The sequence below is a fragment of the Hemitrygon akajei genome, chromosome 13 (genome assembly GCF_048418815.1).
Source record: "Hemitrygon akajei chromosome 13, sHemAka1.3, whole genome shotgun sequence".
NCBI classification, from domain to species: Eukaryota; Metazoa; Chordata; class Chondrichthyes; order Myliobatiformes; family Dasyatidae; genus Hemitrygon; species Hemitrygon akajei.
Genome location: NC_133136.1, coordinates 107,601,427 through 107,618,992, shown reverse-complemented (window position 1 = coordinate 107,618,992; position 17,566 = coordinate 107,601,427). Strand labels below are relative to the sequence as shown.

Below are 17,566 nucleotides of genomic sequence, written 5' to 3'. Positions count from 1 at the left end.
AGGCAAACCTTCCGTTGTCGTCTTGTCCTGTTGTGGTCACCGACTGTGACCCCTCCGTACCGGGCCAGACCGTTCTTCAGTGGTGAGCCTGTCACCCAGGCGAGGGTGGACACAAGCCCCCACCGGTCTGCCTTCACACACTATGAGCCTCTGATCGATCCTCCAAACCCCTACCTTCCTGTGGGTGCACAACGCTCTTTCAGTGTCCCGTGGTGTGTCTGCCTGTATCTCAGCAGACTTGCTTTTCATCTCTTCTGCCGGGGTACCAGCCGTCCATCAACTGTCCATCACCTGGTCCCGCCTTGTTGTCTCAGCAAGAATCTTACAAGCAGGCAAAGAAAGTGTCCTTGGAGCAAAAGTAAATAATCAGCTATGGAGCCATAATTTTAAATCTTTGTCTCCCTCTCTCTCACATCTGCGCTGGGTGCCCACTTCTCTCTCTCTCATTAGCAGCACGAACAGTGTCCAAAAGCCAGTATCATTCTCCCGCCATTTTAATGTGGTTGTCCACAGAAAATATGAACCCTAGGGGTACCAAATAAGTGCATCAAAGAAATCCTGATCCATTTTGGTTTCTTGTATCAAGGAAATTCCAGACAATACTGGGGAAGTTAGTCCTACACTCTGACAATCCTGTTGTTCCTGCACATTCTGTCTACATACCTGTTCCTCCATCTAACAATGGCTGTTCTGAGTCCTATTAAAATTCTGTCAATTATGTCAGTATAATTGCACCTATCCTATTTCTGAGCTCCATCCAAGTAGCCTCTGGATGAGCTCTCCAGTATGTCTTCTCTAAGTACTGCTGTGATATTCTCCCTAATCAGTAGTGCAACCTCTCCATCCCTTTTACCTCCCTCTCTATCGTGTCTTAAAGCAATGAAACCCAGGGATATTGAACTGCCCTACTTGTCTCAGGCAACCAGGTTCCATGTACTCATCAAACTCTGTTCATCCTCGTTGTTGTTGTTGAGTGCTCTTGAGTCGTCATCAACTCATGGTGACCCCATGGGTAGCGTAGTTGTCCATAGGGTTTTCGTAGCAGGATACCAAAGTAGATTGCCAGGCCATTTTTCCACGCAGATACTGCTGCTGCTTAGGTTGAGATCCAACCGGATTCGAACTCAGGACCATCTGCCTTGAAGTCCCACAAATCTTTCCTGAAATTACCCCCTCTCAAGTTAAATGCATGCCATCTGGTATTAGACATTTCAATTATGGGAGTTGGCGCAGGGTTAATAAGATCAGAGAGTTAAATTAGTGGTTCGTATTGGTGTGGGGGAAGTGGGTTTGAACTCATGAGACATTGGTACCAGTATTAGGAGAGGGGCTATTCTAATGGGATTGGTTCACTTGATCCATGCTGTGACCTGGATCCTGGGTGAATCACATAACTAGGACTGTGAATAGGGCTTTAAATAGTAAAGGGTGGGTTCAACAGCTTGGAAAAGTATGGATAAAGGGGAATGAGAGTGGAATGCAGGACAGGTTACTGAAGTTTCCAAAATAAAGAATAGGATAAAAAGTTTAGAAAGGGAGTTTAAGTTCAGGGAACTTGGATTCAAAATTGAAAAGAAGGGTGGTGAGTACAGGATTGAAGTTTGAATAAGCAAAATAAGATGGTATAGCGCAGTTAGAAATTGCAAGTATAATGTGCTAGGCTGGGAATGTAACATCCAAGGATACACACTTTATCGAAAGGACAGGCAGGTAGGCAAAGAGGATACTTGAATGCACAGAATATACAAAATAAGATAGATGATGTAGTACCATTAAAAAATGGCTTACAGGGATAAGGCAAGAGAATAGGATTGAGAGGGAAAGTCTGCTACAGTCGAATGGTGAGGTAGACTCGAATGCTCAAATAGTCTAATTCTACTCATGTTTTATGGTCATTAATTTTATGGATAAACCTCCCATGAGGACTCGTGTCAAATACTTTACTAAAATCAATGCAGACATCACTCACAGCTCAATTTCAATTCCTCAAAAAACTCAATCAAGTTAGTTAGGTGTACAATAACTTGCCCCATGTAAAGCCATGCTGACTTTTCTAAATTAGGCCATGGTTTTCCAAATGCTCATGGATCCTGTGCCTAAGAATCCTCTCCTGTAACTTCCTTATTACTGACATGAGACTCATAAGTCTGTAGTTCCTAGGATTATCTCCTTTTTCCCAGAATTATTTCTTACTTCCCTTGAACTGTTGAATAATCGAACAAATTACTCTCCAGGGATTTTGTTGTTAATTAATGTTCTTAACCCATATATCTGTTAATTCTAAACTATTAAAGTTTTCATTAAAGGTAAATAACAATTCTTTGAGGCTTATCAGTGTGCGAAAGCCAATCATTTCAATTTACAATAATGTTTGTGCTGCAGATTTTTAGGTGTGGTTCCCTCTTTGACTGACAGTTCTGAGTCTGTTTCTGGCCAGCGGCCCAATACGAGTGTGGAACAAGGGTAAGTGGAGTTCCAAAAGTGCCTGGGAACTCTTTGGCTGCTTCATTTTCTTTTGAGATTGCATTTTAAATAAGTGAAATAGTTCTTCATGCTTTCAACATGTAATTCTTCAGTTTTATCCTGAAGATTCTGGCATTACAAAACAAAGTCATTAACGCATGACCAGCTGCCAAGAAGCTTTTTGATTTATCTGCTTCTGTTAGGACTTTAATAAACATTGATTTATGTAAAGGTATTAGCTCTGTTCCCTGATTTTTCATTTGCTAATGGTGGAATTTTAGAATTACTCATTGCTGGAGGATGACCCTGTTCTTTTAATATTGAACAGCACAATGTGAATAATTACCAAGATAATAACTGAGGTACTTAACAGATCCTTCAGGTAGCTACCTCGAAATTAGTATCCCATGAGTGATTTTAGGTACCTCATTGAAATTATTACAGTAAACTTAGAGGTGAGAACATAGACAAAGCATGCAATAGGAAAATCCCACCTTTTCATTACTGACAAATTTGCGTTCACTTTCAAAAACAATTCTGCAGCCTTCACAAGGGGCTGTGTTGTGCTGTGTTAAAAAGGTCATTTGGGATGCACAGTAATGCAATGGTTAGAATTACAGCGCCAGTGATCGGGGTTCAATTCCACTACCAGCTCTAAGGATTTTGCACACATGGGTTTCGTCCAGGTACTTTGGTTTCCTCCCACATTCCAAGGATGTACAAGTTAGTAAGTTAATTTCTCACATTGATGTGGTTAGACAGGAAGGGCCTGTAACCGGGCTATGTTTCCAAATAAAAAAAAATTAAACAGAATTAAATCTGGGAAACCAAAGAGCTCAAAAATAGAAATTAAAGAAAAACCTAGTGGAATTGTTCATGATTATCAAAGGGATGAGAGTAAACAATGAAATATCATGTATTTTTACTGTTTGATGCATTACTATTAAGCAAAAGCAAATAAAAGTTCACAGTCTTCCTGGAGCAAGTGGCCAAGCTATGTAGTCGAGTTTTTGCAGTGTCAAGCTCAGAAGAGTTTAGCTTTGTGTTTCATTTTCACATACTTCATTAATTTCCTGTTCAACTTTTCTGCCTTTTCCTTTACCATTCTCCACCCTGCCACATACACCAAAAAATGGACTGGAGGAAAGAACTTCAGTAATTTTCTCTCTATACAAGTAAATGGTCAATATAGGTAATTAGGAGGAGCATGAGAGAAATTTCAGAGTAAAGAAGTCTTAAGACTTTCTTGAGCTCCAAAGCAGTTGTCGTGTGAGTCGCATTTGAAGAGGATCCAGTTCATGTCATTTGGCCAAGAGGAGGGTTGTGCCACGATAGACATGGCTAAGTCACAACTCTCTGTAGCTGCATACCAGGCTGTGATACAACCAGAATGCTCTCCACCATATATCTATTGGAATTTGTAAGTGTGCCTGGTGACACTGAATCTCTTGTGACTTCTAAGAAAGTGGAGCCAATGCTGTGCCTTCTTTGTGAATACATCAGTGTGTTGTGCCCAGACTAGATCTTTTGTGAAGTGATGCCTAAGAACTTGAAACTGTTCACACTTTCCACTATTTAGTGCAGACTTGTGTGTGTTCTCCTGACTTCATTCCTGAAATCCACAATCAATTCCTTGCTGACATTGAGTGTGAGATTGTTATTGTGACACCACTCAATCAGTTTATTTATCTCACTCCCAATCGCCATCTGAGATTCTTCCCTCAACAGTGGCATCATTGGCGAATTTATAGATGACATTTGTGTTGTGACTAACCTCAAAGTCATGGATTTTGAGTACAGCAGTGGACTAAGCACACATCTTGAGGTGCACCTGAGTTGATAGTCAGTGAGAAGGGATAGGTTATTACCAATCTGCAAGGACTGCAGTCTTCTCATAAGGAAGAGAAGAATCCATTTGCAGAAGGAGGTATAGAGCCCCAGGTGTTGAAGTTTTTTTAATTAGTAGTGAGGGAATGATAGTGTTGAATGGTGAACTATAGTCAGTAAACAGCAGTGTGTCATGTTTTGGTGTTGTCTAGCCAAATGGCAAGCCAGTGAGATGGTTCTTAACTTGAAGTCACTCAAACCACCACTGGCTTTGTTCTGACAGTCTCATTCTTCCCTCAGACCTCTGCTCACTTATCTATACTTGCTCTTAATTTTAACATTTTGCATTATTGATTTCATGCCTTCTATGGCCCATTCCTATTCCCCAGATTGCAACCCACTTATTTGTTTATAGTCCTCCATATTTTTGCCCCTTTACTTTTCTGTCTTCAACCGTTCTAAAACTGATGCTTTAATACATTATGTTGAGGACACAATAAGATATTAAATGTTTTATTAGCATTTTCATTTTCTACTTGATAAATAATTTAGAGAATACTGTTATATCCAAAAATATCACTGTTTTAAGAAATGTATAATTTAAAACTTAAGCTGACTGTGATAAAAACCTCTATTTCGGTATGTGTCTGTGTGTAGTTTTAAGCAAATGATTCTTAAGTGCAAAGTAAACATTTTTAATTTATCTATTCCCAGGTCTGGTTTGCTTAGTACACTGGTTGGAGAGAAGTCTGTAACACAAAGATGGGAGGCAAGTAATAAAAAAAATGGCCAAATAGAAATCAAAACAAGATCACCCTATGTGAAATAAATATGTAATATAGTGAATGAGATCTTTGTTCAAGCTTTTGGGTAAAATCTTTCAGGTGACATCTGTGCAGCATCCAACAAAATTAAGGATGCTGGAGATCTGAAATAAACCTGAAAATGATAAAGTACTCGGGTGAGGTGACAGCTGTCCATAGAATCAACATTTCATATCAATAGCCTTTATTACTTCAAAGGTACATTTAATGTCAGAAAAAATGTATACAGAATACATCCTGAAATGCTTATTCTTCGCAACCATCTAGGAAAAGCAGAGGAGTGCCCCCAAAGGAGGAACGACAGTTAAATGTTAGAACCACGAAGTCCCCCCAGCTCCCCTCCCTCCCGCACGTAAGCAGCATCAAGCAACAATCCACCTCTCCCCCACTGGCAAAAAAACCTCTGCACCCACCACCAAGCACTCAAGTGTGAGCAAGGCAACAGCAAAGACACAGATTTGCACTACCCTAAAGACTGCTCGTTCACCCGGTATTCGACATTCCACAGGCTTTCTCTCTCTCCCTAATAAGGGAGAAAGAGGTGTCTCCGTTTCTCAGCGAGAGGGGAAACATGACAATCTTGCTGGTTTATGATGTTAAAAGTCCTTTACGTCGCTTTTTCCGAGCTCTGTGGCCAAAGATCTCTGGTCTCTAGGCATGCAGCCTTAGATCTTCTGTCTCCCCTGACACATCAGTCTTATGCTCGGACACTGACCCCTGATCTCTCCCTCCCCCCCCCCCCAGTCTCCAGAACCATGAAAACTGGGTCCTCCGAAGGTGAGCGGAGCTCTTGGGCCGAGCCCTTGGTGTGCTGAACAATCACCAGTTGTGAAACCCCGAGAGTGGGTCCCATTCCTGCAAAGAACCGTAGTCAGCATGTGTTGTGATGGAAAATAACTGGTTCTTTGAGTCTCAACAGTAGAGGCCTGGACACACACAGTTTTAATAATAAGGAATTTATTTACAAGGGGAAGTCGGGTCAACACAAGCCACTACAATATTCTAACAAAAAACGCTTAGGGTTAACACGTGTGGGGAAGGTCGGGTCGGCTGTACAATACACAGAAAGCAGTGTGGGGACAGGGTGCAGTTACACATACAAAGAACAAGGGAAAAGCACTACGACAGCTATCCCCCTTGACCTTGGATAGCTGCGGCTCCCTTACCAGGACAAATGATAAACCTTCCCAAACATAAATCAATACACTTACCTTCAATGAGGTGGTCTGTAAGAGAAACCAAGCCAGGCACATGTCTCACCTTTTATAGCATGGGGCTGGGCAAGATAATCCAATTAAGGTGACCAATAATTTAGGTGTGCATTGATTAGTTGGGAGGGGCCAAAGGTTGATTGGCGTGTGGTGTGTCCTCCGACCAGTCAGGTGGCAGTGCGTCTGTCACATGGTCAGTATCTCTGGATACAGCATGTAACTCCAGGTCAAGATCTTCAAAAGAACCCTGGAAGGGAAAAGTAGAGATATTAAAGATGGAAATAGAGCTGTTTCTAAAGATACAAGCAAAGAAGTCACCTTTATTTTTAGAATGTTGGGGATATGTAGTATCTTGTCTTTTAAATGTTTCCAAAGATTTTGCCTACTTAAATAAAAACCCATTTTTATGTTGTTTATTCTCTATGTAAAGGAATGTTATACATTTTATTATCTGTTTAAATTGGGATGATCAGGTAACATGGATGAAAATTGAGAGAGATTTCCAGAGGTGGTGTAGGTATGCTTAGGGAGTGGAGCATTATGTTGGGGACTAGGTGCGTACTCAGTGTAGAAGAACAGCAATGTTCACATAGGCTGGTGACGCTGACTGAATTGACTTGAACAGATCCTTTGAATAGTTCAACGTGCTCTAGAAAGTATTTAGGAAATGAGTGTGGACAGCCGAATCCATAATAATTGTTTAAAATACATGGTTACTGACTAACTATTCAGCAAAAAGCCATTAAAGATTCCTTCTGGGACCAGTTTTCATTACCTAAGATGATTTTTCAGCAGTAAAGATAACAGTTTACATGAATAGCACAGCTGCAAATTCAAAACATATAAATGTCCTTCTTTAGAATGTAGAATTCATAACTCAGCTTCCCCATTCTACAAAGATCACCTCTCTAATTATCCAGTACTACTCCTGCTGTAAAAAGGAAGAGTCAGGCAACGGCTTCCATTCCTTTTCTCACACCACACAACCATAGCTTCTAGTCTCTGGGACAGAAGGATCAGTCAAATACTTTGCTGTATGCAAATGAACAGCAACTTCGGCCAGTATCATCTTTGGCATGGTCTGCTGGAGAAAGGCATTGTGTATCTTTCAGAAAATCCTGAAGTTAACCAATCAGCATTGTGCATCTCCAGCAGGATCCTTGTGATGCGAAAATGGATAGTTCGGCACACACTGACACATTGAAAATATGCTCCTATGTACCCTCGCTCTTCATTGTTCTACAAGCTAAACCTTTTCATTATTGAGTCCCTTTTAGTGATTGGAAAACAAAGGTCAAACGTTGGAACAAATAAGAGCCCAACGTGGTTAAATCGTGACTGCCCACACCTGTGTAATTTTCTCCCAAATCATTGTAAACTTCTGAACTCCTATTACATTGTGTCATCTTCATGACAATAATACTATGGCAAACCTATGATAAATGTTTCATTATATTGTGATTTATAGTATTATTGAATAAGCAGTCATGATAGGATATATTTAATTTTAGGTATAAGACAGACATACTTTATTGATCCCGAGGGAAATTGGGTTTTGTTACAGTCGCACCAACCAAGAATAGTGTAGAAATATAGCAATATAAAACCATAAATAATTAAATAATAATAGGTAAATTATGCCAAGTGGAAAAAAGTCCAGGACCAGCCTATTGGCTCAGGGTGTCTGACACTCCGAGGGAGGAGTTGTAAAGTTTGATGGCCACAGGCAAGAATGACTTCCTATGACGCTCAGTGTTGCATCTCGGTGGAATGAGTCTCTGGCTGAATGTACTCCTGTGCCTAACCAGTACATTATGGAGTGGATGGGATTCATTGTCCAAGATGGCATGCAACTTGGACAGCATCCTCTTTTCAGACACCGCCGTCAGAGAGTCCCGTTCCACCCCCACAACATCACTGGCCTTACGAATGAGTTTGTTGATTCTGTTGGTGTCTGCTACCCTCAGCCTCCTGCCCCAGCACACAACAGCAAACATGATAGCGCTGGCCACCACAGACTTGTAGAACATCCTCAGCATCGTCTGGCAGATGTTAAAGGACCTCAGTCTCCTCAGGAAATAGAGACGGCTCTGACCCTTCTTGTAGACAGCCTCAGTGTTCTTTGACCAGTCCAGTTTATTGTCAGTCCAGGTATTTGTAATCCTCCACCATGTCCACACTGACCCCTTGGATGGAAACGGGGGTCAATGGTGCCTTAGCCTTCCTCAGGTCCACCACCAGCTCCTTAGTCATTTTCACATTAAGCTGCAGATGATTCTGCTCGCACCATGTGACAAAGTTTCCCACCGTAGCCCTGTACTCAGCCTCATCTCCCCTGCTGATGCATCCAACTATGGCAGAGTCATCAGAAAACTTCTGAAGATGGCAAGACTCTGTGCAGTGGTTGAAGTCTGAGATACTGAAATACTGATACTGAAATGAGAGGCTGAAATACTGAGTGTTATGTGGGCATCCTGTAATGGTCCATAATAATATTATGAGAAGTGTGGAATAGGCAGTTCCTAGTTTCATAAAGTTAGACAACCCACACCTGTTTTATGTTAAGTCTAAACATGCATATTTGCACATAGAACAAAGGAATGAAGTTCATTACATTATTTTTGTCTTTCCTTTAGAGGGGAGAGATCAGCAATTTCCAATATCTTATGCACCTAAACACGTTAGCTGGCAGATCCTATAATGACTTAATGCAGTATCCAGTATTTCCATGGATCTTGGCAGACTATGATTCTGAGGTAGGACGCTTTTCAAATCACTATTTCAGAATTGTTCACAAAAGTAAATTCACCTAATCCTCTTTGATCCTCAGTATACAGTTTTATTTTGAATGTGTGGATGCCTCTGAATTGTCCAGTAAGGTTTAATAAGCCACTTCAAAAATAGGAGGGTTAACTATATTGTAAACAAGTTTTATTCACCAGTTTACTAACTTTTTTGAGATTGTTATTATTTAGAAATAGCTACCAAGTATTAGCATTTCATATGTAGTTTAAAATATCATTTAAGTACAGATATCAACAATTAATCTTTGCAGTTGGTTAAATCCAGACGGCATAACAAGCGAGTTTGGCAGATTGACTTTAATGAAACACTGTGTGGGTGAATAGTTTTAAACTTTTCCAGTTTTCTTTCAACCAGAAAAACTGTGTTACTTCTAATATATTTGGAGAAAAATTCAAAAGAAATTCTTAGTGATTAAATGATTCCTTTCCTTCATCTAGGAGCTTGATCTAAAAAATTCCAAAACGTTCAGGAACCTGGCTAAACCGATGGGAGCTCAGACTGAAGAGAGATTAGCTCAGTATAAGAAACGGTATAAAGATTGGGAAGATCCAAATGGTAAATTTTACAGAATAGAACTATAATGTACATGCAATATAAATGAAAACATTTTCTGTGTATATGGATACATTCTATCTCTGTGCTCAATATTTTGACAAATGTTCTATATTTAATATTTCAGTAATATTTGAGTAATGTTTTAAATCGAGTAAGCTTTCTTTATTTGGCTAAACAATTTATTATATGTAAAAATACGTGAATTGCATTTCTCAACGCTAGAACGTGATAAGTGATAGCTTAAAGTAAAAACAAAACTAGATATGTTATCTCTTGGCTCCCTTGTTTTCCTTTTGATTAGTTTTATGTTTTGTGGTTACTAAACATAACATTTAGACCATATTGGAGCAAAATTTGGCTCCTCCGCCTATCGAATCTGCTCCACATTTGATTATGGCTGATTTGTTATCCCTCTCAGCCCCATTTTCTTGATTTCTTCCTGTAACCTATGCTTCACGGAACCCTGGCTAACCCCTTCCATCGTGGATGCAGTGATTCAGATTGACAGATTTGCTAAATACCATCAAGATAGAACTGTCGAGCCTCTCAAAAGCAGAGATGGTGCTGTATGCCTCATGATCAACTCATGCTGTCAGCGATGTCTCAGTTCAGCTCACCAGACTTGGAAAATCTCGCGATGAGGTGCCGTCCATTTTACCTGCCATGTAAGATTACAGTGATCATTTTGGTAGCAGTATACTTTCCACCTCAGGACAATGCCAAACAGGCTCTGGATGATCTGAGCAATGTGATCAACATGCGCGAAACAGCACATCCTCGCACCTTCACCATCATTTTGGGGATTTTAACCAGGCCAGTTTGAAAAAGTCACTAAATAATTGTTATCAACAATCACTTGTAGTACCAGAGCAAACAACACACTGGACCACCGTTATACTGACATCAAGACTGCCTACTATGCTATACCACGCCCATACTTCGGTAAGTCTGATCACCTGGCTGGACTTCTACTTCCTGAGTATAGTCAGAGACAAGACTGCAGCACCGGTAGGAAGGACCAAGAAGGTATGGACAAGGAAAACACAGGAGCATTTCCAGGACTCCTTTGTATCATTTGACTGGGCTGTATTCAGGGATTCATCTTTGTATCTGGTTGAGTGTGCTGCAGTTGTTACCAACTTCATTAAGACCTGTATGGGTGAATGTGTGCCAATGAAAACTTGCTGTAAGTTCCCAAACCAAAAGCTGTGGATGAGCCAGGAGGTTCACCATCTACTGAGGGCTAGATCTGTGGAATTTAAGTCTGGTGCCCCAGGTCTGTACAAGAAAATATGACTTGCGGAGGACTATCTTCAGAGTAAAGAAACAATTCCAAGTGAGATTGGAGGCAACATTGAATGCACATCAACTCTGGCAGGGTTTGTAGGACATTACTTCCTACAAAGTGAAACCCAGTAGTATGAATGGCAGCGATACTTCACTACCAGGTGAGCTCAACACCTTCTGTGACAGCTTTGAAAGGGAGAATATAACTACAGCTGTGAAGATCCCTGCTGCATCCAGTGACCCTGTGATCTCTGTCTCAGAGGCCAATGTCAGGCTGTCTTTCAGGAGGGTGAACCCTCGCAAGGTGGCAGGCCCCAATGGAGTACCTTGGAAGGATCTGAAAACCTGTGCCAGCCAACTGGCAGGTGTATTCAAGGACACTTTCAACCTCTCACTGCTACGGATGGAAGTTCCCACCTGCTTCAAAAGGGCAACAATTATACCAGTGCCCAAGAGGAGTAGTCTGAGCTGCCGTAGTGACTATCATCCAGTAGCACTCACATCCATGGTGATGAAATGCTGCTTTGAGCGGCTCGTCATAGCTAGAATCAACTCCTATGTCAGCAAGAACCTGGATCCACTGCAATTCATGTACAGCAGACGCAATCTCAGTGGCTCTTCACATGGGTTTAGAACGTTCGGACAATACACACACCTATGTCAGGATGCTGTTCTTTGACTATAGCTCACCATTTAACACCATGATTCCCACAGTCTTGATTAATATGCTATAGAATGTGGGCCTTTGTACCTCCCTCTACAATTGGATCCTCGACTTCCTAACCAGAAGACCACCATCTGTGTGAATTGGTAATAATATCTCCTTCTTGCTGACAATCAACACTGGCGCGCTTCAGGGATGTGTGCTTAGCCCATTGCTCTACTCTCTCTATACCCATTACTGTGTAGCTAGGTATAGCTCAAATACCATCTATAAATTTGCTGATGTTACGGCCATTGTTGGCAGAATCTTAGATGGAGACGAGAGGGCGTACAGGAACGAGATATACCAGCTAGTTGAGTGGTGTTTCTGCAACCACCTTGCACTCAATGTCAATAAAACAAAGAGCTGATTGTGGACTTCAGGAGGGGTGAGACGAGGGAACATGAACCACTCCTCATAAAGGGATTAGAAGTGAAAAGAGTGAACAATTTCAAGTTCCTGGGTGTCAAGATCTCTAAGGAACTAACCTGGTCCCAACATATTAATGCAGCTATAAAGAAGGCTATATTTCATGAGGAGTTTGAGGAGATTTGGTGTGCCACCAAAAATACTTGAAAACCTCTACAGAAGTAGAGAGCATTCTGACAGGCTGCATCAGTGCCTGGTATAGAGGGGCTACTGCACAGGATCGTACAGAAGCTACAGAAAGTTGTAAAAATTAAACAGCTCCATCCTGGGTACTGTTGGGAAGAAGGTACAGAAACCTGAGGGCACAAACTTAGTGATTCAGGAACAGCTTCTTCTCTTCAGCCATTCAATTCCTAAATGGACATTGAACTCATGAACTCCACCTCACTTTTTTCTTTATATTCTGTTTTTGCACTATTTTAAATTTAACTAATTAACATATATACTGTAATTGATTTACTTTTTTTTGTTCTGATTATCATGTATTGCATTGTACAGCTGCTGCTAAGTTAACAAATTTCACAACATAGGCCGGTGATACTAAATCTGATTCTGAATTATTTCATACTCCTTTATACTTGTTTACTGGAAAGGACATTAAACAATCTTGAGTTGAATCTTGAATTCCGTCATTCAGATCATTAACATATGACATGGAAAGTAACAGATCTGAACGCCGACCCCTACGGAATACCACTCATCACTGTCAGCCAACCAGAAAAGGCCCTCTTTATTCCCACTATTTGCCTTCTGCCAGTTGGCCAGTCTTCTGCCCATGCCATTATCTTTTCTATAATACCACGGTTTCTTATCCTGTTCAGCAGTCTAATATGTGGCACCTTGTCAAAGGCCTTTGGAAAATCCAAATAAACAACATCCACTGACTGTACTTCATCTATCCTGCTTGTTATTTCCACAAAGAATTCCAACAGATTTGCCCGGTACGATTTCCTTTCAAGGAAACTATGCCAACTTTGGCTTATTTTATTACATGCCTCCGAGTACCCCAAAACCTCGTCCTTAATAATGGACTCTAGTATCTTATCAACCAATGAAGTCAGGCTAAGTGGCCTATAATTTCCCTTCCTTTGCTTTCCTCCCTTCTTGATGAGTGGTCTGCCATTTGCAATTTTCCAGTCCTCCGAAGCCATTCCAGAATCTGGTGATTCGTGAAAGATCATTACAAATGTTTCCACAATCACTTCAGCCACATCTTTCAGAACCCAGTGGTGTAACCTATTTGGTCCAGGTGACTTACCTACCTCCAGACCTTTGAGCTTCCCAGGCACCTCCTCAGTTATTATTCATTATCCCTTTAGTTATTCGTTAACTTAGCTATTCATTTACTCCTTTAACTTTATCGATTCAGAGATGAAGTTAGGTAAAGGTGGATGTAATTGGAGAAATATGGAATTGAAACACCTTACCTATACAAGTGTTTTGTTAATTTGAATTTGATGGAATGTGCTATTTTTTTTCATACAGCTTTTGCTGATAATGTTGAATTTGATTGTGTGTAATCAATGTTCTCTTTCTAGGTGAAACACCAGCATATCATTATGGTACACACTATTCTTCTGCCATGATTGTAGCTTCTTATCTAGTAAGAATGGAGCCATTCACTCAAATTTTTCTCCGACTTCAGGTAATTAATGTGCAGTTAAATAAGATATTACCGGTAATTAAATAGTGGTAGAAATAAACTGTTTGGTCATTTGTGATTGCTGCACCATTCCTTAGGAACATAAGAAAGTAAGCCCAAGGATGATTACCCAGGTCTCTCAAGTTTTCCCTGCCGTTCAATATGATCATGGCTGATCTGCCCCATACTTCATCTCCTCTTCTATAATAATTCACTTTACCTGGCAATTCCCTGATGTTTCAAAATTGTGTTTACTTCCTCATTAACTACTCCACTGGTCAAGCCTCTACAACTCTCGGGTAGAGAATTCTAGAGATTCATCGCCATCTGTGAAGCAAAGTTCCTATGTACTCCATTTCAAATGACTTCCTTAAGGATCTTAAAAGTTTCAGTAAGATCATCTTTCATTCTAAATTCCGAAGAAGGTGGCTCAAATTTTGTGGGTTCTCTAAAATTTTAAGATTATGACTAATCTCAGTGCCACTTTCCTGCTGTAACCAATGTCCCTAAATTTTCAAAGCATCACAAAAAGTCCACCAATCTTTCTTAAATATATTCAAAGATTGAACATTTGCTATTTTCTTTTAATGTATTGTTGCATAGTTTCATACTGAGGATATTTCTTCTTATCCTAGTTCTCAATGATTGTTCCATTATCTTCAGATTGTTTTTTGCTTTTTCTTCCCAGACATGATCCATTATCCCTACATCTCCGTGTTATGCCTCTTAATAATTTGGTATTAGTGAGAGCAACCCACGTTCTTGTAATATTTCGTATTCTGTTTAATGTTGCCTTATAAGACGAATCCACACACCAGGATAAGTCTGGCAAACCGTCAATGCACTCTCCCACTTGCATAAAGGAGGGTTAACCTTAACCTCTATGCCATCTTCTATTGTTATTACATCAACATCGTATGTAATTGTCATAGAACACTACAGCACAGAAACAGGTCCTTTGGCCTTATCTAGTCCGTGCCAAGCCATTAATCTGCCTAGTCCCATCGACTTGCACCCAGACCACAGCCCTGCATACTCCTCCCATATGTATATCTACTGAAGTCGACCCTACATCCACCGCATGCGCTGGCAGCTTGTTCCCCACTCTCTGAGTAAAGAAGTTCCCCCTCATGTTCCCCTTAAACACTTCACCTTTTACTCTTAACCCATGACCTTTGGTTGTACTCACCCAACTTCAGTGGAAAAAGCCTGCTGCATTTACCTAATCTATACCCCTCATAATGTTGCTTACCTCTATCAAATCTCCCCTTAATTGTTTACTTTCTAGGGAATAAAGTCCTAACCTATTCAACCTTTCCCATTAATTTAGGTCCTCAACTCCTGACAATGTTCTTGTAAATTTTCTCTGCATTCCTTCAATCTTATTTACATTTTTCCTCTGGGTAGGTGACCAAAACTGAACATAATACTCCAAATTCAGCCTCACCAACTTCAACATAACATCCCAACTTCTGTACTCAATATATTGATTCATGAAGGCCAAATGTACTAAAAGCTTTCTTTATAACCCTACCTACCTGTGATACCACTTTCAAGGAATTATTGATCCGTATTGCCAAATCCCTCTGTACTATTGCATTCCTCAGTGCTGTACCGCTCATTGTGTAGGAACTACCCTGGCTGGTCCTGCCAAAGTGCATTAGACAGTACATTGAAAGATCACTGTAGAAGCTAATGGGGTTGTCCTTCACCTTGTCTGCTGGAGTAACCTCATGCCTTCTTTCAGCTCTCCTGTCCTCCTGTTCTCCAAAGGTGTTCTCTTGTATTCTTTAAGTATCTCATTTGTTCTTACCTGCTATGCACCTCCTTTTTCATAACTATGTCTTCAATATCTCAAAAACCAAGGTTCCCTAAATCTGTGATCTTTGCCTTTTATTCTGACAGAAACATACAAACTCTATACTCTCAAAATTTCACTTTTGAAGATCTCCCTCTTACCAAGTCCACCTTTGCCAGAAGACAACTTATCCCAATCCACACTTGCCAGATCCTTTGATACCATTACAACTGGCTTTTCTCTAATGTAGAACCTCAGCCCAAGGATCAGGCCTAAGCTTTACCAATATTACCTTGAAACTAATGGCATTATGATGACTAATTGCAGAGTGTTCCTCTACATAAACTTCTTTCACCTGCCCTGTCTCATCCCTAACAGGGGATCTTCTATTGCACTCTCTCTAGATGGGACTTCCATATACTGATTAAGGAAACTTTCCTGAACACTTCTGACGAACTCTTTCCCATCTAGTCCTTTTACAGTATGAGTCCCAGTCAATATGTTGAAAGTTAAAATCACCTATTATCGCAACATTGTGTTATTTGCTAGTCTGCGATCTCTGTACAAACTTGCTCCTCTAAATCCCAAGGACTATTGGGTGGTCTAAAATATAATCCCATTAACGTGGTCATACCTGACCTATTCCTCAGTTCTGCCCATAAAGCTCATTAGACAAGTTTTCCCAACAGACCTGATTGAGCACTGCTGTGACATTTTCCCTGACCAGTAATGTCACCCCTTCTTCTTTAATCCCTCCTGCTCTATCATGTCTAAAACAACAAAACCCTAGAACATTGAGCTGCTAGTCCTGCCTCTCCTGCAATCAAGTCTTCTGCCTTCTCACATCCCAGAAAAGGAGCATTCCACTAGCCTGCCTGGCATCCCATCTGCTCTAAATGTGCAATATGAAAGAAAGAATAAGTAACAAAAAAATCTACCTATGACCTACACCTCTCCTCACCGAAGCCTCAATGAGCCACAGCCTAAACTTCCCACTCTTGGTATCATAATTTCACATGCAATGGTCCTTTTATTCAAGTATATGCAGCTCAGAATATTAGTCCCACCAGGTTCGACCTTTTGATTCCTAACTTTGTATGTAGTCTTTACAACATGTTTCTCCACAACCACTCCACTATCTTTTCTGAATGGGAACCAATGATCCAAAAATCTGAGGCCCTCCCTCCCTCCATACCATCTCCTTAGGCACATGTTAAATCACAATACATGATCTTCCTATTTCTGGCCTCATTAGCGTGTGAAATGGGTAGCACTCCTGAAATCACAACCCTGGTGATCCTGTCCTTGGCAGCTAACTCCCTAAACTCACTTTGCAGGACCTCGTCACTCCACCTACCCATGTCATTGGCATTGACGTGGACCATGACGTCTGGCTGCTCACCCTCCCACTTAAGAATGCAGTGGACTTAATGCGAAATGTCCCTGACCCAGGCATCCGGGAGATAACATACCATACCATCTGGGAATCTTTCTTGTCCATGGCATCTCCTTTCTGTTCTCCTAATCAACGAATCCCCTATCACTTCATCACCTCTTCTCCCTCTTCTTGTTCTGACCCACAGAGCCAGACTCTGAGAGCTGGCTGCTGTGGCTTTCCTCTACTAGGTCAGCACCCTCCCCCCCCCCCCGCACAACAGTGTCCAAAGCGGTATACCTGTTCTTGAGGGGAATGGCCACAGTGGGTACTCTGCACTGGCTGCCTATCCCCTTTCCCCCCTCCTGCTGGTTACCTGTGTCCTGCACTTTGGGTGTAAATACCTCTCTGTATGCCCTGTCTATCAACCCCTCAGCTTCCTGAATGATCCAGATTTCATCCAGCTCCATCTCCAACTCCTTAACAAGGTCGGTTAGAAGTTGCAGCTGGATGCACTTCTTGCAGGTTTAGTCCTCAAGGACACTGGAGGTCTCCTGCCTTCTCACATCCCAGAAAAGGAGCATTCCACTATCCTGCCAGGCATCCTGTCTGTTCTAAATGTGCAATAAGAAAGAATAAGTAAGAAA

The 17,566-nt window shown here is 41.1% G+C and overlaps 1 protein-coding gene across 2 annotated transcripts in view; it reads left to right on the top strand.

Annotated features, from left to right (window-relative positions):
* wdfy3 (WD repeat and FYVE domain containing 3) overlaps window positions 1–17,566 on the top strand; it is a 333,550-nt gene that overhangs the window by 287,046 nt on the left and 28,938 nt on the right. For both annotated transcript variants that reach the window (XM_073065240.1, XM_073065239.1), the window contains 5 exons: window positions 2,383–2,463; window positions 5,005–5,059; window positions 8,962–9,081; window positions 9,568–9,685; window positions 13,643–13,749. In XM_073065240.1, coding sequence (XP_072921341.1) covers window positions 2,383–2,463; window positions 5,005–5,059; window positions 8,962–9,081; window positions 9,568–9,685; window positions 13,643–13,749 — 481 coding nt within the window. The remainder of the gene's footprint in view (window positions 1–2,382; window positions 2,464–5,004; window positions 5,060–8,961; window positions 9,082–9,567; window positions 9,686–13,642; window positions 13,750–17,566) is intronic.